At 38.7% G+C, this 23,946-nt stretch overlaps 1 protein-coding gene across 1 annotated transcript; it reads right to left on the reverse strand.

Annotated features, from left to right (window-relative positions):
* Positions 1-577: 577 nt before the first annotated feature.
* On the reverse strand, positions 578-23,291 carry LOC136747547 (F-actin-monooxygenase mical2b). The gene is made up of 11 exons (XM_066700445.1): positions 22,988-23,291; positions 18,255-18,379; positions 16,352-16,426; positions 15,435-15,532; positions 14,020-15,085; positions 11,140-11,219; positions 10,142-10,252; positions 9,639-9,732; positions 4,758-4,857; positions 2,818-2,891; positions 578-1,457 (listed from the first exon to the last, which is right to left on the reverse strand). Exons 1-11 carry the CDS (start codon positions 23,062-23,064, stop codon positions 1,273-1,275), a joined length of 2,085 nt encoding a protein of 694 aa, XP_066556542.1. The 5' UTR covers positions 23,065-23,291; the 3' UTR covers positions 578-1,272.
* Between the last annotated feature and the right edge of the window lie 655 nt (positions 23,292-23,946).

Here is a 23,946-nt window from a genome sequence, read left to right on the forward strand (position 1 = left end):
GGGGTAACAGACCCGTATGTTGGAATGCAGGAGAGTGGTGCAGTGGATTGAGCCGTAATGGATAATTATTTGAAATTGGATTCAAGACACCAGGGTGTATAAGTATTTTTTGTAAGTAGGTAGAATAAAGAGCATGAAAGATAATTACTTGTGGTGTCCATCTTCCTCACCACTTCAAGTAACTATACACTTCACATGAATTAGTTTTATGATCTTACTGTGAAGATGTGAACTTCGCACACCTTAGTCCCTGTTCCTTTTCTGCATTCATTGACTTAATAGTAAGCAAGACATTCACTCAGTTCAGTTAATGGATTTGTTCTTTATTATGTATGGTAAATAAGTGTATATACATTTTTTTAATATATTAATGCAACACCAGAAAAACAAATTCACAATTTCGCTCTTAGTTATTTAAATGTATGTGCCACAAATATATATGTGTGTGTGTGATTAAAGTTGGAGCTTTGAATCACTCACATTTAAAGCTTAAATTGCAAGATGAGTATTTTGTTTTTGGTTTGCTTTTTTCAAGGTAAGTGCAGCTGTGAGTAAAGAATACAAAAATACAAATTAATTATTACCTTTTTTTAATTATTTTTAATTTTAATAAAAGACAATGAAATGTGGCACCTGAAAAAAGACTGATCAAGTTAGAATAATGTGTACAATGTCAATGATTTTGGTAGGAAGTTCAGTTTTTTATTTCTTAAATATTCCCAGTGGCCAGCATCCTCAGCTGTTATTCCCAGAATAGAACATTCCCAGTCGTCTTAAACTTTCTGTAGCTACTTTAGCTGAAAAATGCATTTTCAAATGGACTCATCTGCAAATTATTGATTTGTATTTGATCTCTAGAATGTTAAAATGCTTACAAATTATTACATAGTCTTGAATGCCTTATACAGAGATGTGATTCAACATTGCACTAAAGAACTATCTTGGGAAACCAAGACATTCAATAAAAAGCAACAGACTTTTTTCATATTGAAATTCAACTTAGTAACACATATAGTTAAATCCCTTTGACCTATCAATGTAAACCCATTTCGCTTTCTTGGGTGTTTTTCCACTACAATATAGCTACAATATAATTTAACTTGATTTTCGTTCTATTACCAGCCTTCCAGCATAATGTAAATTATGTGTTTCATCACTCTAAAAATGCAGTTCAGATGCTACCATTTCCCTTTTCAGTTTTAGAGCAGAATTTAGCAGAATTCAGGGTTTAGGTTCCCGAAATGTAACATTGTCTCCTGGTAGAGTGGAAGTTCAAGTCCAGTTAATCTGATATCCCTTAGATAGGACTAAGCTCTCCATGTCATTGTCTTCAGCCTTCTCTCGAACTCTCTGCTCCTCCAGCAGTGCCACCAGTCTGTCCCTTTTCTCCACCACCCTCATCAGCTCACTGAGGATCTTCTGTTCATCAGCCAGCTCCTGCTGACTCTTATGGGAGTCTAGATTGATGAAGGAAAAACAAAAGAAAATTAACGCTTTCACTGGCGAGGGGATGGGGGCTGTTCAGAGTGGGTCACTGCAAAAAAAAAAAAAAGAATTGAAGTTTCTGAGGTGGAAACAATGCTGCAATTGATTTTTTTTTTTTTTTTTTAATGGAAAATATTGTGCACGACACCCTCAGGCTGTTTTCATTATAGCACCAAAATAAAAACAAAATAAAGAAACATATCTCTTTGTTTTCCCAATGCTGAATATATGTTTACGAATCCCTAATGCAGAAAAATCAGTGGTAACTGTTTCAATATGAACTAGTAAAGGTATCATGTTATTATTTTACATAGATCGCCAATACACAAAATGGACGAAAAACATGTTCTATTTAGGAAATGTTGATGATTCATTTAGATTTGCTTATTGAATATTTACATATATTTCAGAATAAATTAATTGCGTGTGAGACGGGTAGAAAAACAGTGACTAAGATTCACACTTGTGTTCTCTGACTGGGGGGTAGCCAATAAAATGTAATTTCCAACTAATCAGGTTGGAAATTACTTTGATTGTTTCCTTTCAAATCCATTGTGGTGGCGTACAGAGCCAAAATGATGACAATTGTGTCACTGTCCAAATATATATGGACCTAACTGTATTCTCATATAATCCCAGTCTGAATAATATAATCATATTGTCATCATATTGCAATAAAGTGTGAGTTCTTGCTTATTCATCTGCTTCTATAATGAATGCCAGCAGAGATATTTTTATTTTATTTTCTTCACTCAGGATCTTAAAATTAAAATATAATCCAAGACACTTGCTCGTAATGTATAATGGCCTTTACACAGAAAGAATGTTAATACAAAAGCCACTTCACCGAGTCAGCGGCAGGAGAAGCTGCCTGGAGGCACCTGCCTAAGGGCGCTGTTTGCACTCGCAAAGGTTAGCCTATTATGATACCTCTGAAAGCTGCAACATGAATCAGGAGACCTGTGGAAATCATTTACAAAACGGGGATCAACAGGTCATCTACAGGCAACACATTTTCCATTATTGCTCATCAAGGTTTAAAGCCAATTGTTCCTTGAAATTCAATTACAATTCCAACCAAGTCCATACCATCTCACATATATACAGAAAAAACATAATATTTAAACCCCAGTGCAGTCCAACAATAATAATAATGTCAGCGATTATTATTAATACTACCATGATTTAATTAAGGCATGTATATGAGCCATATTACATTAACTGTTGAGAAATTAGCTCATTGCCTTGATTTAACAGTGCATTTTCTGTTTCTGTCAGAAAAGCTTGCCATCTTCTGTACAGTGCCTTTGATTCCTCTGCCCACACTCTTACCATCTGTGGCCATTCTCCGGCGCAGTTTTTGCTGTAACCTGCTTTGACAGTCTTCCAGTTCCAGCTCTCGGGCACTGCAGACAAACAGAGACACAGACTCATCCACATATACCAATTGGTACGGAAACTGAGTTAAAGGGGTAAATTATATATACAGTGAGGGAAAAAGTATTTGATCCCCTGCTGATTTTGTACGTTTGCCCACTGACAAAGAAATGATCAGTCTATAATTTTAATGGTAGGTGTATTTTAACAGTGAGAGACAGAATAACAACAAAAAAATCCAGAAAAACGCATTTCAAAAAAGTTATAAATAGATTTGCATGTTAATGAGGGAAATAAGTATTTGACCCCTTCGACTTAGTACTTGGTGGCAAAACCCTTGTTGGCAATCACAGAGGTCAGACGTTTCTTGTAGTTGGCCACCAGGTTTGCACACATCTCAGGAGGGATTTTGTCCCACTCCTCTTTGCAGATCCTCTCCAAGTCATTAAGGTTTCGAGGCTGACGTTTGGCAACTCGAACCTTCAGCTCCCTCCACACATTTTCTATGGGATTAAGGTCTGGAGACTGGCTAGGCCACTCCAGGACCTTAATGTGCTTCTTCTTGAGCCACTCCTTTGTTGACTTGGCTGTGTGTTTTGGGTCATTGTCATGCTGGAATACCCATCCATGACCCATTTTCAATGCCCTGGCTGAGGGAAGGAGGTTCTCACCCAAGATTTGACGGTACATGGCCCCGTCCATCGTCCCTTTGATGCGGTGCAGTTGTCCTGTCCCCTTAGCAGAAAAACACCCCCAAAGCAGAATGTTTCCACCTCCATGTTTGACGGTGGGGATGGTGTTCTTGGGGTCATTCCTCCTCCTCCAAACACGGCAAGTTGAGTTGATGCCAAAGAGCTCGATTTTGGTCTCATCTGACCACAACACTTTCACCTAGTTCTCCTCTGAATCATTCAGATGTTGGCAAACTTCAGACGGGCCTGTACATGTGCTTTCTTGAGCAGGGGGACCTGGTGGGCGCTGCAGGATTTCACTCCTTCACGGCGTAGTGTGTTACCAATTGTTTTCTTGGTGACTATGGTCCCAGCTGCCTTGAGATCATTAACAAGATCCTCTTGTGTAGTTCTGGGCTGATTCCTCACCGTTCTCATGATCATTGAAACTCCACGAGGTGAGATCTGGCATGGAGCCCCAGACCGAGGGAGACTGACAATTATTTTGTGTTCCTTCCATTTGCGAATAATCGCACCAACTGTTGTCACCTTCTCACCAAGCTGCTTGGCGATGGTCTTGTAGCCCATTCCAGCCTTGTGTAGGTCTACAATCTTGTCCCTGACATCCTTGGACAGCTCTTTGGTCTTGGCCATGGTGGAGAGTTTGGAATCTGATTGATTGATTGCTTCTGTGGACAGGTGTCTTTTATACAGGTAACGAGCTGAGATTAGGAGCACCCCCTTTAAGAGAGTGCTCCTAATCTCAGCTCGTTACCTGTATAAAAGACACCTGGGAGCCAGAAATCTTGCTGATTGATAGGGGATCAAATACTTATTTCCCTCATTAACATGCAAATCTATTTATAACTTTTTGAAATGCGTTTTTCTGGATTTTTTTGTTGTTATTCTGTCTCTCACTGTTAAAATACACCTACCATTAAAATTATAGACTGATCATTTCTTTGTCAGTGGGCAAACGTACAAAATCAGTAGGGGATCAAATAATTTTTTCCCTCACTGTATATATTCCTATATTTTTGTACATGTAGTCTGCGGTGTATGTTTTGTGTGGCTGTTTTTGTTCATACAGTTGTCTACCTTTGTAACTAACTATTCTATTGTGAGCCGCTGTGAGAAAGATCCCCGATCAAGCAAAAATGCCTCCTGGAATTTAGCTGAATTCAATGTACACATTTTGCTCATTTGTTTATAAAAATTACTTACAAAATCATGAGCTCGGATTCATAACGGACAAGTTTGTTCTTCTCCAGGACCAGCTTGAACCAGGTTTGTAGGAGCTGAGCTTCATCCGCTGGGCCGGAGTCTTAAACAAGAAAGTCAAAGCTATGAGATACAGTGCTGGAACACCTTAGTGTAATTAATCTAAATCATAATTATTATTATTATTATTATTATTATTTATTCATTTGGCAGATTTCCTTATCCAAAAGCAGTTTAGTTTTACAACAGTATTTTTTTTTTGTTTTAAAACATAATACAATTCAACACATTGTCAGTGGAAAGCAGAAAGAGCAGAAAGGATATGAAGACATGAGTAACCGAGGAAGTTTCTCTAGAGTAAGCAGGACTGACACCTGACTTGCACGGGTCCAGCCAAGGGTGTTCAGCCCCAAAAGAGAGCTGGTGGTGAATATGTTTGCTCAAAAGTTCTGGACAGGAAAGGCAGTAAAGAAACAGATAATTCAGGAGTACGTATGGTCAAGAGTACATCAGATGATTTGGACTTGAGAATAGTGGTGACACAATATTAATTATTTAACTGATTAGCTATAGGATATCTTTGTCCCTTTTGATCTGTCAATCAATCTGTTGATTTGACTCTTTACAAGATCCTCGCCTCTCCTCCTTTTTATGTAATTATTGTGAACTGATATATTTTTCATGACTGACGGATGGACTGGATTTTGCTTTATTGCCGAGAATCTCAAAGAACATCACAAAGGAGCTGTTAAAAGTGATGGTAATTGTTTTTATGTCTCGATGTGATGGCAGGACCCAAACATCTTGCTGTTGATCTAAGGTTTAAGCAGCACTGCCCCCTTCAGGAAAGCTGTAAGTTGCTTTCTATAGTCACTGTCACTGTGAAATGTATAGATCTCCTCAGTTAATCCCACTGTAAACTGGACCCTATTTGAATTATGGGTTCTATTCGCAGAACTGTCTAGAAAAAAAGTCAACATGTTTAGTGAAGCTACTCTTAAGCTCTTGTATTGTACACTCACTAAGTATGCCAGTAAAATGTCAGATATTTCTTTTTCATTAGTTAAAGGAAAGGTAGTAACTAGTAACTGATGAAAGAAAAAAGCTATAACAAATTTTCCAGGCATATCTGGGGAGCGTACAAAACTGCCCAGCAGGTTTTGAAACATACAGCACTCTTGCTTTTGTTTCCAACATTATCTTTTTTGCTGAATGTATTGTCTGATAACCTTCAGTAAACCATTCACTGAATATAGCAACCGTAGTGTTTATTACCATACACCGCTGTCAAAACAGCCTCAGTAAACAGAAAAACCTCAACACATAATAGATACAGTAATTAAATAAAGAGTATCTGTGCTGCATGATGATCTGAACAGATGAGATCAAAGATATGAAGACATTCATAGTTTTTCAATCTCTGAAACACACCAGGACTAAAATCTGTGGTGGGACTGAGATCACATAATGGGATTTGATGGGATGACTGTTTACTTGTGTACATTTTCTCTTTTCAAAGGAGTTTAAGGTCAGTGTCAGCCATGTGCAACCTTTTTATAATTAAAAATGAATGCATGTTAATAACCTTTTTTAGAAAGAAAGAGGACAGCTCTAACAGCACTACTGTCGGGGGGTGGGGGGCAGTCAGTTGTCTGTGCACTGACATGGCGCTCTTATAGTAACTCCTCATTGGCCGAGTGCCATGGCGGTCTGTCCGGCTAGAGATGAAAAAACATCACCATTCCACAAAGGTAGCCTTTCAATGAATTTAGCAGACACACTCCAATGAATCCAATGCTCTCGCTACCTCTTAGGGCACAATACTATGTTTTTATTACGACCAATTTTATTTATTTATTCTTTTTAAAGATGTCATTATTATGGAATTATAAAAGGAATCACGTCTGGAGTGTCAAAACTTCCAGAGCCATAGAGTTTCCCATGGTATGTGAAGGAATCATTTTTAAATCGAAAGAAAACCCCAGTGTGTCCAGTATTTCAAATGGAGATAGAGGTATTGTCATATTCACAATCTCTGTGCATTGTTTGCCACCTACTCATGTCCTCTTTCAATTTAGTTTGGGTTTATGAATAATAGCCATTAACAAAAGGTCTATTCACTGTGTAGCCTGCCTCCCTCCCCCTTAATGCAATTATCCGAACAAAGCCATGCAAACATGGAACACAATGGACACTGCCCTGCCTTGGGCTCTCATTATTAGAGACATTTTCCATACAGTCATGTACAGAAATCTGTGGCAAGGACACACTTAACACTGAAAAGAGCTCGAGGCGTGTGGTTGTGCAAATCCACAGCAAACGAAGAGACACTGTTCATGGTATCAACATATTAAGGCTCCTAAGATCCCAATACAATATTCCCTTTCTGTAGTGTTTTTGATTAGAGAATTATGTACGCCTGAGATAATGATATTTATACTTATAGAGCACTGTATTAAAGACACTGTACCACTAGCAGCAACATCAGCAGCAACAGGTTTGACTGTATTACAAACATTTGTTTATCTGTTTATATCATAGGCGGTAATAGAAGGAATTAACTAACTGTAACCATACTGATACGGTTGCATTATAGCTGTGAATACAGAGGAAAACCTGAGCTCATAATCTCGCTGTATACAGAATAAGTTTGGACAACTGTCCTTGCACCGTCTAAATTAAATCAATGATCAGCCTTTGAAGACCCAACCCACAAAGCAAAATCTACAATTAGGCAACACGATGACAAAACAGGCCAGGGTCACTCACAGGTAAAGATAAATCTTTTTTTTTTTCTCTCCATAATTACTGTTATGTGACATATGAGACATTCAAGAACGGCAAATTAAAGCCCACAATTTAAAGAATTTTGATAAATTCAGCTTAAAGTCTGTTTTTTTGTTTTTTTTGCTGTGACACATAGCTTCTTTGGGGGATAATAGTGTATACATATATTTTTTTTCCTTTCATTTGAAATAATTTGTTTAAATGACAAACCTGTATTCTGGTGTGTTCTTTTCTTTCCCCATCTTCATTTGCAAAACCATTACATTTGCTGTAATTTTCACACAATTGCAACCTGAAAATTGCCATTTTGTTTGAATGCAAATAATTTTCAATTTCATAACTGGGCTTCCTGTCTCTGTCTATAATGCACCTGACAGTGAAAGAAAGCGGCTTCTGTCACTTCATTTACAAACCAAACCATTTTTGTTTTCTTCCCTTTAGCATTCCTCACTTTAGACACCAAGTGTTTCCTTCTTTAAGATTACCAGCCTGGACAACACCAAAAGCTTGTCTTCACTTTTTGTTTAATTTAATCTCTGTTGCATTCATATTCTGGTAAGAGAGATATACCTCAGCCTGGAATGGTGTTTTTCTCTGTGTCCCATCTTAGTGCTTTAAGTCTTTTATCGTTCCTTTGCCTTGGCTAGCCCTAATGAAGCCTGCACGCTAATAAACGAAAGTGATTCTGTCAACTCCACCTGAGACACTGCATTGCTTATATTTCTCGTTTCCTTTATGTTCCTCCAGGCTAGTCCACGCTTCTCTCCAGGGGTCATGCAAAGTGCAAGTCGGCAACTGAAAATCATTTCCCATTCTTCACTGTCAATATTTGGCTGCTTTATGCAGCCCAAACAGGCAATCTGCACTTTCTTGGTTTTACAAACACCTTAGATGAAGCCAGGCATTTTTACAGCTGACAGAGTGGATATATCACTTGATCTAACGGTACATACTGTTCATATGTTTGAATTAGATAAATAATGCTCTGCTGAAAATGCTGGAAACCAAATAGGACATAATATGTTGCAACCCAAACATCTCAGCACACCCTGAGATCTCCTTGGGAAACACATTGGAGCACAAGCCTTGGATGTCTAGGGACAGATGTGCAGGCAACGGGGTAAATAATGATAACATTTATAATTTATAATGATACAATTATTCACACTAAACTTGCCTCAACAGCTTGACGTGGTGAAAATGTTTTCCACATTTAACACATTGAAAGCTGTATGTGATAATACCTTCACACACTGCCCATACCAGTTACTCTCCCATTACATACTAGAAATCCATACATTTCATTTCATACATTACATCTTACTTACTAACAATATTATGTTATTAATGATATATAAACACGTAATCCCTCTTTTTAATAGAAACTAGGGATCCCATACATTTCAAAATAACATTCTTTCTGGGAAGTTCAGAGTAAATTGTTGTTCAGAAAAATGTTTTCCTTACAAGCTTCTAAATAACACTTTCCCTATACCTTCAGAACAGCGTTCAAGTTTTACTTCTGGCGCAACAAAGGAGATGCTCAGCTTTGGAACTACTTCTCCTGTGTGATTATCTGTGGTAGGATCTGTCAGTCTCCGAGCGAATCAAACATCCTGGAAACCTGGCAGCCAGGTCAACTGACAGTGCTGGTAATTTATAAAGACAGCCACAATTTCTTAGAAATAACCGGCCAGTGACCTCCTGCCATTATACCAACCTCCACATCACCCCCCCTACGCCTCTGGAGGGGGAGAGAAGGTGAGTTGCTGCAAGAATTTCATCCCAATTAATTCCTTCACTTTCAAAGCTGCAACACATTGACAAGTCTATAATGACATCTGACAGGCCCACCTGATGGGACGGGAGATAAATAGGGCCCCGGTACAGGAGTCATAACTTCAATTAGACAGCAGGCCACACGCAAGGGGGTAGAGACACCTGAGAGTGACAGAGCCGAGGATGGCGTGTGGCAGGTAGATCAGAGGAAGAAGCAAAAGATCTCCATGCAATAGCCTGTCCCTCAAGTGCAAGAGCCCATTCAGCCCCCAGCCAGCCGGGCAGCATGTTTGCTTCTGAGCGGCGGGCGCCTCTCACCTGACTCCCCCCGCAGCACTTTCTCCAGTTTCACCCCTCGCTCCTCCAGGGCTCTCTGCCTCTCCTCCACCTCCTCAAGCTGCCGCTGTATCACCTGGAGAACAAACCATCACTGACAGAGCGTCAACAGGGATTTATTCAGAGTCCTGTTGGGGTCAATTTTAGTCGCCATTGAGTTGCACCCAATGCTTCACACACACTTGTGACAAGTCACATATAACTCTGTTTTCAGTAGCATCAGTATCACGTTATTTATTAATTTATTACAGTAATTCCATCAATTTAAAATTGGTGGGGGGAAAATGTCGGCGATGACTGCTATAACATTGAAAACAAAGACCAAATGACTTTTAGATTAGATTTTCTTGATTATTGTTATGATCTAATAATATTCACGTCAGGATAGCCATGTATGTATCTCCCTCCATGCAGTGGGTTCCACTAGGTGTTGTATCTGCTAATTAAGGCAGAGTTAATTGTGGGTAGGAGTCTGGCATCTGTACCTGAGCTCTGTGCAGTCTCTTCAGTTGCTCTCGCCGGGCCTGTTGCTGCTCAATCTTCTCCTGCTTCCTCCTTTGTCTGAAGCTGGAGTTTCCTTGCTTATGTGCAGAAACCTAAGACCAGACACAGAGGGACAATGACATAACCAACCTGCATCAGCCATGCTTAATTAATGGTATAATACTTTTTTTTAGACCAAGGCATTAGCAGTAAACCCTTGACCATATATGGCTTTGTAAAGCTGAAAATATGGCTTTTCTAATTCAGATTTGGACATGTGTTGAAGGCTCATGTTTCAGCACCGAATTATCAAAGTTACATTGCTTTTAAATCCCTTCTGACGTAATCATTGCCAGATTAATTTGTTTTTTCTCTTGGGACAAAGGCTGATGATACCCATCTTAAATAATACTGCAGCAAACAAGACTGTTTACTACAATTATTAGACAGCACAATGAAACCACAGTGTAGTGTCCTGCCTTTAGTGAGATATTCAATCATTCAGTTCGGTCTCTAGACTAGAATCAAGGAAAATTGATTTAGTGTCAGATTTATATAAAAATAATATTTTCGACTACCTGAACAACAAAAATCTAATTCTAGTAGAGACTGCTCTTGATACCAGCTTAGCCGCTTATTCACCCTGCACCTGAAAACATGCAAATCATGAACTGTCGGCTTTAATGTTTAAAATGTATGATACAGATTTTTATATTTAAACTTTTGCTTGAAAAATGCTTGAAAGGATTTATTATCAAAACATATTTCTACAGCTGGGGGAGCCAACTAATATATACAATCTTAATATGATGGGATAAACATTTGAGAGATTGACTCTGTCCATGTAAACTGATATGTAAGAGACATTACATGCTCATTCAACCATTAGGATAATCCTTTTCCAATACATGATGACTTATCCACTCTTATGATTCATATTTTATTTTTACATTCATGTTCAAACCAAAACTTGCTGTAGAAGCAGACTGAAAATAGGTACCTTCTGTTTTGAGGGAGGTTTCTCCTCCTCACTTGAAGAACTGGCTTCAAGTTGGGTTCCTTCAGACTGCTGACTTGAGCCTAGAAAGGAAAGACAAACATTGAGGTTTGGAAACGTGAATAAAACACTTTCCATAGTTTTGATTCCAATTTCTCTTCAACCATTTATTCTCAATGACATTTGAAAAGGCTTTTTCAATGTTTAAAGGTCTCTCTATACAGTGATCACCGCCCTCAAAACAAGTCACAAGGAAATCTGGAAACTCTAATTTTATATATGCATTCAAATCAATTTATTTCCACTTCAAATGAACAAATCCAGCCTAAGTTAATACACCTCAGCTTCTGCCTGCACACAAGCTCCTGCAGAATCCCCTCTGTAGGATTCCTCAAACAGCCCTGAAGGATATTCACAGGAATTCATAAAGACTTTAGCCCTACAATTCTGTCAGATTGTCTTACAGAAATATTCTGTGTGGGGGAATCAAAGCAGAGATCATGGATGCTTAAAAATCCGTCTTTTGATGTCAAAATAACACACAGCAGATATGGCATCCTGACAGCTAATGCTATATGGAGATACTGCGACTTATAGTAAGTGTGCTCAATAAGACAGCAATTGGATTTCCTTGGAGAACCCAAGGTCTAAGTATAAAACAGGCATAGCCTAACCTAATGTGCAAGAACTGATAAGATCAAATACAATTTGCTACAGCTGCTATATATTACACATGTTTTTGTGCAAATAATATCTGTATGTATCGATGGAAAAGGTGTATGTGGCATATTTTAAACCCGACGGGGAGTACATTCAGTAACGCAGTACAGTCAATTATATAATTTAAAGCTTTAATAAACATGCTAACCTTATCTACAAGTTACCAGGTGAAAACCAAATCTAACTGGAGGGTGGGTAGATGCATGTCTCTCTTTAATGTTATGGTGCAAACAGAGAGAAATTGAAAAGCCCATATGCTTAACATTAGCTGACTTGGTTAGCCTAAGATTATGGGTTTTCGCTAAACTTTCTGTTCTAACTTCATGAGTCTCCAGGCATGAAAAATAATCTGATGCTAAAATACATAATCATATGAATTTGATTTGCCTAAATGCTTTTAAACTAGGTATCTGTTCACTTAAATTGTATAAGCAAAGGTTACACTGTGGCTTAAATGACTCTGTGAGGTTTGCTCTGTCACATAATTGGATTGAATATTGTGAGCCAGCTATTAGACAGATTACCCTTAGGTAGGTTATAGCATCTGGCACCCACATTTGCATCATGACATCTGTTCAATGTAAAATAACTGGCGTCAGAAAGTCTGGTAATGGCATATAAGGAAAAAATCATTCAGACAAACAAACAAGATGAAATAAACAATAATGACACAGATGATATGAAGAAATGCATTCCGGGAATAAGCTCATGTCTTACACAGTCATGAAATCGAAAGATGCCATTAACATCTATCACAATGAATGTCACCTTTTGATTCGCCAACTATGAATATCATCACATTGTTGAATTGAAACATTCAGGAGTTGCAGAATCTTTCTTGATTAGGATATGAAGCTCAGAGTTGCCTAACCTTTTCGGGAACAGGAAATAATGGGATATGACCTATTGTAACTTGGATTGTGATATTGTGTTGTCGTGTTTATGCAGGAGGGACAGATGAACAGGGATGTGTATTGCAGGACTTGATTTCTTACATTTAAGCTGACAGGATCTTATTTGAAAGTACCAAAAACATTACATATAAAGGGCAGAGATTTTAAAGCTTGAATCTAAAGCAAATGGTTGTCTTTTATTTGTTATTTTTAAAAATAACAGCACAGTCATAATACTCTGTATTGATCTGGATTGGTCTGATCAAATAAAACAAACAGGAGTGGTTTTAGTGGGAGTTATGTGCTAAGTACTATGCAGTTGTCATTAATCCATAAAATGTACTTCTAAAAATAAAATAAATTATATTTATTTCCTATCATTCTTGGTCTGTACATGTATTCTTCCTGATATTTAAATTGTTATTCAGTTTAGCTAGCTTGGAAAAACTCTCAGAAACACTTCAGTTGGCCTTACAGTGTAATGCAATAAACTTTATTTTCAAATGATTGCTTCTCCTTTTGAAAAAACTGTTTGTCCTTTACTATGCCTGGCAAAACAATACTTGGTAGAATTGGTAGAGACAGGGAAAACCTTATAATATATAAAATATTTTAATCACCTGGGGGTTCCCTTTAATGCATTTTGATGTGTTTCCCTAATATTATTTGGCATGCAAAATCTTCCATAAATAATTTTAAAAGGATCTCAAAGTAAACAAGCCTTATAAAATGGTATAGTTTAAATATTACCCACAAGTCTTTACAATGGCCTTTTATGTACTATGCAATGTTTATCTGCTTCCATTTTATTCTTCCTGGCAATCAGCTGTGAGAAATATTTTGAGAAAATATCTTTCTCTCCAAAAGAGCTGTTTAGTATAGCGGATAAGAGGAGATGGGCTAACAATTGTCTCACTATATGTAGTATGTAGCTTATATAAACAAAATATTTATATAAACTAGTTCTTTAATTTGTATAAGCTGTATAGAGGGGGAGGCAAACAACATATTCTACTTCCAAGGTCTGTTATGTATCGAGCAAAGCAGTGTTATATCGGCCTTGTATGTATCCCTGCGTTGTGTGTATCCCTGTTTCTCAACTTTATAAAGAGCTCTGTGGTTTACTTCAGGGGGGTTGTAACATCAAACCAAAACAATACCTTACTAATACCACATTTACTCTGCCAGTCATTGATACTGATCAGATATTAGCAAACTGAGACTATGAAAAGGGATTTTACTTTTTGTGTCTCCCTTGGGTTCTTTGTACCTTTCTTCCTAAGGTTGGTAAGAAGTGCCCAGATGTCACTTTTCCCTCCAACATCCTCTGTTTCTGCACCCCTCCTCTCCGGGCCATCTCTCCTTTTCACTCTCAAGGAAGAAAAGAAATTAAGCTTCTTTGGCTGCAGAAATGTCAAATCATCCTTTGAGGTCCCGGAGGGCTTTTCATTCAAGGAAAATTTTTCGAAGAGCACTGGTATATCCTCCTCCGTTCTGAGGGATCCTTCACTCCTGATGTCCCCTGGAACTTGGTGAAATCTCACTGCTTCCAACACAGGCCTTCCAGGTGCTGAGGTAGCTGAGCTTGAATGCGGAGGAGGATTCCTAACCTGGCCTCCTCCCGCCGAAGTCCCCCCTTTTCCTGACTCCGCCATGGAAAAACCAGGTTGTTCTTCAGAGGATGCGGTACCAAATAGGTTTGTGAAGTTGAAGAAAGATCCATCTGACAGGGGTCTCGTCCTAGGACCACTCCTCTCAGGCCTTCTGGTGACATCTGAGGAAGAGCCACTGCCAGATCCCCTGAAAGACCTTCTCAGGACGTTTGCAACAATCTGAAATGTTGTTTGAGGTGTTTTGTTATCCTCAGGAGCTGAAGCATGGCTTTGCGTAGACTGAGTCAAATGATTGCCAGTAGCAACTGAAGGCACATTAGAAGTATTTGGTGAGCAATGTTCATCTTCGATTTGTCGGTCAATCTTAGCAGCCCCAGCATCTCCTGCCATCTTATTTCTGCACACATCTTCTGCAAGGGACAGGTTCCAGTCCAGCAACTTTGCTTTCTCAGAAGGTGAAAGTGTCAATTTTTTCTTTTCCAGCTTTGTTGTTTGCAAATCTAAATAGGCAGTGCTTCCTTCATCAGGGTGACGGGCTGCAGTTTTGTTTCTACCTGTGGGTTGAGGAGTCAGAGATGAGTTTTGTGTTTTTGAATCTGTGGTGTCTGATGGCATTGGAAGTTCGAAGTCAGTGCTGGAAGAAGGAGTTGTCTTTTCTACAGGGGTTTTCTGAAGCACAGGGCTGCAAGATCCACATGGTTGTTGTAAAATATTCAATGGAATCTGAAAAGCCCAGTTAAAAAATAAAGTTAAAACTAAATGAAATAACAAGCCTCGTTTACATTACATACAAATTCTGACATATTAGTATTAATGGACACCAAACAAGCACGATGGGTCAAAAGGCCTCCTCTCATTTGTAAACTTTCTCATGTTCTTATGTTGTTAATAATAATAATAATAATAATAATAATAATAATAATAATAACAGTTATTTAATTATTACCTGGGCTAGTGTTAATTAAACAATAGTAGAGGACTGAGCAAGAACTCTTAGTATGTTTTACAAGGTTTTACAAATTAGTTTCTCTTAGATTTATATTTTTTACATTTGATAATCTGCTTTTATCACCTCAGATTTACTCTCTCCCTCTTTTCCAGGATCCGGGGGACTGTGGCATCTGTCTGTGGGGCGCTGGTCAAACTTCTTAAGCATTGTCAAAGGAAGAGCTTAGAGGGAAAGAAAGAAAAGCTTGAATACCATGCCTGGTATTTTAGGATCCCCTTTAAATAGTGGTAGAAATTAAGGCCCAAAAAAGCATGCTGGCCAAACCAAGAAACACCAGTCAAATATGCAATTTAAATAAAACTTGAATAAGCTAATGCTGAGAAAATGTAATGTGTTTTTCACTTGTGTTAACCTCACCTTAACCATGGTCTATTATGAATTGAAATGGTTTGTATGTAATTTTCTTTTTCTTCCTTGATTATGACTATTACCAGCTTTGGTGTTTACCGGTTTCTATATTTAAAAAAAAAAGATTTATTTTTTCCTATATTGGCTTGATTGCTGAAAAAGAAGGATTGTTCTGCACACATACATCGTACTACATGTAGTAGAGTACAAAAAATATTTAAATACGCATTGAAAAAAATGTACCACGGTCTGTAAAAGAAATGCGTGACAATGTCCTTGGTTCTCACTTAAGAGCATAGCAGTTTTCTTCTCTGATTAAGATGACAGATTCCAACAGAACAACAGCATCCTCTAGGGGATAAATTACTTAATTACAACACAATTCCCCAAATGGTGGCAGCTATGTATTGAGCACAAGGCACAGTTCTCTGTAATAATCCATCCATCCATATTCAATAACCACTTATAATAATAATAATAATAATAATAATAATAATAATAATAATAATAATCATCATATTTTGTCCAGCATGGCAAAGCGCTAATGTTCAGTCAACTAGGAGGCCAGATACACAAAACCAGAATAAGCACAGAGCAGAACACCAAGCAAAACAGAGGAAAGAAACACTCACTCGCTTGGATCTTTCTTCTCCATCGACCGTTTCTGTTGAAGGAGGGGGGCTGTGTAGATCTGGAGAGCTGCTGAGCTGCAGGATGTGAGGCAATGGCCATTATCTTGTTTTGTTTTTTAACATACATCGCTTTTTATCAATACAATTTTATATACATGTATAAATAGGTGTGGGCTAATGTATTTGTGAACCATTTTTTATCCTGTAGGCTAAATCTATCCTCCAGTAAGCATCAAGCTGCAGGCCCGAACTCCTTCAAGAAACAAAGTTGAAATAAAAATAAATAAATAAAAACTACAGCTTTATTTTTCAGTAACCATAATGGGGCTCAGAACAAATTGAACTAAAACATTCCATCTCAGCATGAAAAACACAATAAGTTTGAAGAGCGAGGCTCATGGGATGCTGTTACAAACAGACAGCAGCGTCTCTGGGCGGATTCTGTGTAGCGTCTGGTTGGCGTCTCATATTTTGGAGATTAAACCCCCCTTCAGCCAACAGGTGGCATTACAGGCCCAAACTTCTATACAAAGTGTATAAACTTAAGAGTGTCCCTACTGTAAATCAACACTTACAGTGGAGAGTGTAAGAGATGAACAAAACTAAACTGCATTTGCATATGTCCATGTGCGTGTGGGTGTGTGGAAACTGCTCTTCCAACACCAGATTTGAAATTATATGAACATATTTGTTTGATTCTTGTAAATTGTAAATAACTTTATTAGGCCATATCTGCAGAACTAACAGAGATAAACATGTTGGTTGTGGATTCACTAAAGCCTAGATCTTGGCTTTGTATACAAAAGGTGCCATTTATGTACAGATCAATGGATATATTTTAGTCTTTGAAACTGGAGGACTAGCTAAAATGAATAAAAGTCATACACTATGCTTGAAGAACCCCCTTAACCTGGAGCCTTTGGCAAACAGTTCTGAAAGTGTTCCTCACACGTAAGACACTTCTCATTCATCAATGACAAACAAAAATAACTATTTTCTGCAATTAAAGTGATAAATGGAAAGAGTCTCTCAATAGCGGGATCTGTGGTTGTGTGTTCAAGGGTACTCTTGATAGGTTGCGCACAAGAATGGGATAAAGAGCCACTGGATGCCTCATGTTCACCACACTACCATTGAAAGATAAGGCTGCATAGGAATTGGTAATTAAATGACAGATCAATGTACGCTCTTGCACTTGGAACATATTGTGCACCTCAATTTATTTAAAATAACATTAAGTTAATTAAACCTAACCGGAGAGTAGTTCCTTGACCTTTTAAATGTAACTTTGAGAACTATCCATACAAACGTATTACACTGTGGGAAATGTGTCTTGGCCATCTGTTTGAGCCGGCAGATTAATTCTTAAAGCTCATTTTATTAATTCAGTATTATTATATGAGCAAACAAAACTGTTGCTTTTAATTATTCTCCAAAAACATCTCAATACTCATATACCAATAATACTCAAAGCTTCACTGTATATTGCTGAGCACCATTTCAGGGATGCAGGGATAATTCAATATTTAAAAAAAAAAAAACATTTTATTTTTGTTTACTTTTTGTCTGCATTGAATAATGAAATACCACCATGGTTTCCCAAGGGTTGGTACTGAGCCGAGACTTGTCGTTACCCTCCCCAGTATAATAAACAGACGGGCAAACCACAATTCACTGCTGAAGAAGTGCTGCTCAGAAGCTCAGATGTCCTGAACTTATCCAGGATTTACACTGCTTCATCAGAGCTGTAATGTGGCTGCAGCGAGAAGTGTTGATGGGAAACAAAGCAATGCTCAAGATAAAGGCAGAGGTACGGATTCATTTTTTGTAGGGAGAGCAGTTGATTACATTTTCATTTCTTTCCCCGACCCTGTATCTCCGGAAAAGAGTTATCTTCACCTACCAGTGTCCTCTCTGGAAGCACTCCCTCCTTGTTTACCCACAATATGTGAGTCACGTCCCCTTAATCGTGGTCTGTGTGCTGGAAGCGGTGGTGAAGAGCTGCTGCCATCTGATACTTCAGTTCTCCTGCAGGAGGGATGGGGTTTAAAGCTGGAGCTTTGAATGTGTTTAATAAATTATTTGGTACATTTATACTCAACCGTCCCTTGTCTCCCCCACCCATAACTCATATTAAGCCTGATACACAACTTAAATTTTGAAGGAGAACAACAGTTCCTATTTCCGCACCATCTCCTGTCTATACTGCCTCTGCATGCTCTGGTGTCTGGATAGTGCCTTGGTTTAATTAACTAATTTATTAGAATTTGTAAATCCTGTGGTGAGTGATAGAGCTTTCCACTGAGGATAAAAGCCGCTCATTTTAAATATAGTATGTCTGTACATACATATTTGTATCACATGTGGCACCATATGTTTTCATGACAATCCTAGTGATGACCACAGCTGCAGAAACAATGAACCGCCAGCCTTTTGTTCTAAACATACAAAAATAATTTAAAAAAGGAACAAATTTAGAGGCATTTAAAAAGCATTTGAATGAATTGTTGAGACTGTTAAGAAGGTCTTTGTTTACACACAAAATGACAAAAAAATCTAATATAAAGGGAACGTGTCTTTTACATACAAACAACTTCCCGTACATGAAAAATGTATACACCTGAACCTGCTGAGTGCAGAATGTTTGCATATACCGGACATCATAAAATAGCCAAGAGCCCGGCAACAGGCCCTGCAGCATCTATAAACACCTGAACCAGGGTAGAATGTGTATTAACAGAATATGAATTGCAGTGTCACTGGTGTCATTGTGGCACTGTGGGAATAGGAATTAAATTACATTATAAACCCATAAGTGCACTTCATACAAAAATGTATTGCAGAGCATGAACGTCTCCAAAGATGCCAAGGCTAGGACATGCATCCCTAATTTCTGGGCTAAGAGTTTTTGTTACTCAAATTCCTGAATTTTCATTCACTTTTTAATATTTTCCATTACGCGCACAATGAACTACCTGTGCATGTACAAGAGTACTGAGCAACATCAACTAGAGTAATAATGCCTTATTGAGAATTAGCAGTCACAGCTTTGTACCTTTTTAAAAGCAGCTGGATTATAAGTGGTCTTGTTTTTATATATTTATATAAATAATAATAAATGGTATTTATCAAAATATTAATTTCCTTTTTTACTTGACATGCTCGCAAAGAATTTCATACATTTATTTTCACTTTTGGAATTCTAGTAATTGGGGCAACAAATCACAATGCCTTTCTTTTCAAACTGAACATTTCTGTGAAAAACAAAAGGATGACATTCTGAGAGTAAAAAATAAGTACAAAAAAGCTGTAATGACATCACATTCCACATTCATAATACACGTAAAAAGAAAACAACCAACGCATTCTCATTGGCATCTGTATATAAATGCTCACCACAGAACAGAAAGAATTTGAAATAAAAGATAGTCAGAACAACGAAAACCCTATGGTTAAATTAAAAGTTGCAAAATGCCTTTTCCCAGCCTTCAAGCTCATGTACCAAGTCAGTTACAACAACACAAAGCCAAACTGCTCCCGGTACCATTAGTTATGAGTTTAAAGGAAGAGAACATGGACAACAAATGCATGCACTAAAAGTACACATCTAAATGTATACAGTTCAGTCACATGATCTAGAAACCCAAAATGGTATTCTGGGAAAAGCAATGATTCTTTGTTTCTCCTGAGGTTAAGTACGGAGTCCCACAGGGCTCAGTCCCCGGACCTATACCTATACTGGGACTCCCTTTAGGTGATATCATTCGATTACATAATATTAACTCTCACAGTTACGCAGATGACACACAATTATATCTGTCAGTAAATCCTAACAATACCATAGACACAGAAACACTAATCTGCTGTCTGTCCAAGATTAAAACTTGGATGACAAGTCATTGTCTTATGATTAATTCTGATAAGACAGTAGTCCTAATTTTAGGGGAAAAAAATCGAACTGTTCATCATGCACTGACACAACTGAGTAATGCTAACTTTAATTTCTCCCCTAAGGAGATGGCACGAAACCTGGGTGTCATCTGTGATCATAATCTATCCTTTGAATCACACATTCAGAATGTGTCGAGATCTTCCTTCCTCCAGCTTAGACTCATTGCTAGACTGAGACAATTCCTCTCGTTACAGGACACTGAGAAATTGATACACGCATTTGTTACATCTTCACTGGCTCCCAGTGCGCTACAGGATAGATTTCAAAGTTCTCCCTACTTAAAGATCTCCTTATCGAATACACTCCAGGTCGGCTGTTGAGATCCCAGGAAGCCGGTTACTTAGTGCTCCCTAAAACACACAAGAAAACTGCAGGTGGTCAAGCATTCAGTTAAAGGGGCCCGAAACTGTGGAACGATCTTCCAGCCAATGTAAGAGATGCTCCCTCTTTTTAATCTCTATTTTTCTAGCCCATAGTGCCACCGGTATGCCATGGACATGCATTGCACAATTGTATTGAGATGTTCTGCTTTGCATGACCAGTATCTGAGCAGAATTTTCTTTTTGTCTTTTTGTCTCTGAGGGGCCGACGAGGCACCTCGTCCCCCACCGTGGAAGTCTGACAAGGCACAACCCACCCCAGAGGCCTCCCACCATGGAGGGCTAACAGGGTACCCACACCCCAAGGTCTGACCAAAAGCTGTTGATGTTCCAACCCCCCCACCCCCAAGGGCCTGGCAAGAGGCCCCCACCAGAGGGAAGATCTCCTTGCTGCTGTAACAACTATATTGCCTGGAGGGGAGGCAATCATTACGCCTGGGCCTAAAGCTGTGGACCCCTACAGATTTATTTTCTCCTACATGCCATCCACAGGAGTTTTTTTCCCTCTCCTCTGTGTCTAATGGTTTATTTATTTAATGTTCATTGACTTTATTTTAGATAATTTCAACTGTTGAAGGTCTATTTTTATTTATTTTATTGTATTATTTATGTATTGTTTTATTTTGCTGTATGTTTGTTGTATGTTTACCAGTCTGTAAGCACTCTGTGGCTAACCTGCGAAGGGCGCTGATTTTGTACATTTGCCCACTGACAAAGAAATGATCAGTCTATAATTTTAATGGTAGGTGTATTTTAACAGTGAGAGACAGAATTACAGCAAAAAAATTCAGAAAAACGCATTTCAAAAAAGTTATAAATTGATTTGCATGTAAATGAGGGAAATACGTATTTGACCCCTTCGACTTAGTACTTGGTGGCAAAACCCTTGTTGGCAATCACAGAGGTCAGACGTTTCTTGTAGTTGGCCACCAGGTTTGCACACATCTCAGGAGGGATTTTGTCCCACTCCTCTTTGCAGATCCTCTCCAAGTCATTAAGGTTTCGAGGCTGACGTTTGGCAACTCGAACCTTCAGCTCCCTCCACAGATTTTCTATGGGATTAAGGTCTGGAGACTGACTAGGCCACTCCAGGACCTTAATGTGCTTCTTCTTGAGCCACTCCTTTGTTGCCTTGGCTGTGTGTTTTGGGTCATTGTCATGCTGGAATACCCATCCACGACCCATTTTCAATGCCCTGGCTGAGGGAAGGAGGTTCTCACCCAAGATTTGACGGTACATGGCCCCGTCCATCGTGCCTTTGATGCGGTGCAGTTGTCCTGTCCCCTTAGCAGAAAAACACCCCCAAAGCATAATGTTTCCACCTCCATGTTTGACGGTGGGGATGGTGTTCTTGGGGTCATTCCTCCTCCTCCAAACACGGCAAGTTGAGTTGATGCCAAAGAGCTCGATTTTGGTCTCATCTGACCACAACACTTTCACCTAGTTCTCCTCTGAATCATTCAAATGTTCATTGGCAAACTTCAGACGGGCCTGTACATGTGCTTTCTTGAGCAGGGGGACCTTGCGGGCGCTGCAGGATTTCAGTCCTTCACGGCGTAGTGTGTTACCAATTGTTTTCTTGGTGACTATGGTCCCAGCTGCCTTGAGATCATTAACAAGATCCTCTCGTGTAGTTTGGGCTGATTCCTCACCGTTCTCATGATCATTGAAACTCCACGAGGTGAGATCTTGCATGGAGCCCCAAACCGAGGGAGACTGACAGTTATTTTGTGTTCCTTCCATTTGCGAATAATCGCACCAACTGTTGTCACCTTCTCACCAAGCTGCTTGGCGATGGTCTTGTAGCCCATTCCAGCCTTGTGTAGGTCTACAATCTTGTCCCTGACATCCTTGGACAGCTCTTTGGTCTTGGCCATGGTGGAGAGTTTGGAATCTGATTGATTGATTGCTTCTGCGGACAGGTGTCTTTTATACAGGTAACGAGCTGAGATTAGGAGCACTCTCTTAAAGGGAGTGCTCCTAATCTTAGCTCGTTACCTGTATAAAAGACACCTGGGAGCCAGAAATCTTGCTGATTGATAGGGGATCAAATACTTATTTCCCTCATTAACATGCAAATTAATTTATAACTTCTTTGAAATGCGTTTTTCTGGATTTTGTTGTTGTTATTCCGTCTCTCACTGTTAAAATACACCTACCATTAAAATTATAGAGTGATCATTTCTTTGTCAGTGGGCAAACGTACAAAATCAGCAGGGGATCAAATACTTTTTTCCCTCACTGTACCTTAATTATCCCAATTAGTTTTTGAATTCACAGGCTAAGTACGTTCTACATACTTACAAGCTGGCCTCAGGAGTGACCCTGTGTTGCACCTCCATCTCTGGTACGAACTTTACTGAGCTGACATCTGAGAGCATTGGTGAGTTTTGGTCATTGCAACTTTCCCCCGTGAGGGCACCTCCAGAGTCCTCTGAGGTGGCAGGATCAGTCAGACGTTGGAAATAGCCTCCTGAAAGTGGAAAAATATCTAAAACTGAGGATGGGGTAAATGCATGTGTCAAATATCGCTGGTCCAAACATTGATCCAGGAGGCCTGTGGAAAAACCTGAAAGAATTTCACCTATGCTGTAAAAATTATGTTCATTCCTTTAGGGAAATGTCTCAGCTGATTTTGATTCCACTTTCCGTTATCAATAATTGTATTTAATTATATTTAAAACATGGACTTTGCTTTGATGTTGCTTTGTAGGGGTGGGGTGCCTATTTTCCTATTGAAAGCCAAAAGGGGATCGCTCAACCAGTATTATTTGCAATGTTAAATAACAATAAAGGAATTGTGGGTAAAATGTAAACTATAATGCCCAACATGTTTTTCTAACTGAAATCTGGGTTTCAGAAGCCAGTGACAAGCAGGTGCTCATTATTATTTAATTAGATGGAACTAATTAATCCCATAATAATTTTATGCACAACTCATGTAGGAAAGCCTGAAATACTTCTTTTTGGGGGAAAAGGGACATAAAAGTGTCAACAATCATGGAAGACAGTTAAAAAAAACCACAATAAAATAACAAGAACAATACTCAATGTGGGATTAGTATTTGATCTTAAAGTAAGATGATAACTTTCACAAAGAGAAAAGATGCTGACAGTAAAGGGTTTGTTAAAGTTTAACCAAAATATGTGTTATTTTCTGAAAAGTAAACTCAAATTCATACTATTATGCACTTATTGGTTACACAGCGAAGCAATACAGTATATTAGAGATTAGATGTTAGATAAATGGTGCCAAAGAAACA

Source organism: Amia ocellicauda, chromosome 4 (genome assembly GCF_036373705.1).
Source record: "Amia ocellicauda isolate fAmiCal2 chromosome 4, fAmiCal2.hap1, whole genome shotgun sequence".
Taxonomy (NCBI): domain Eukaryota; kingdom Metazoa; phylum Chordata; class Actinopteri; order Amiiformes; family Amiidae; genus Amia; species Amia ocellicauda.

Bases quoted from the DNA above. Each gene is read 5' to 3' on its own strand.
- LOC136747547 (XM_066700445.1), bottom strand. From the start codon at position 23,064: ATGCTCTCAGATGTCAGCTCAGTAAAGTTCGTACCAGAGATGGAGGTG. The intron at 11,220-14,019 runs GTACAAAGAACC...TTTCCTTTCTAG, and splicing joins TACCAACCTTAGGAAGAAAG to GCTCAAGTCAGCAGTCTGAA. The intron at 10,253-11,139 runs GTACCTATTTTC...GTCTGGTCTTAG, and splicing joins AACCTCCCTCAAAACAGAAG to GTTTCTGCACATAAGCAAGG.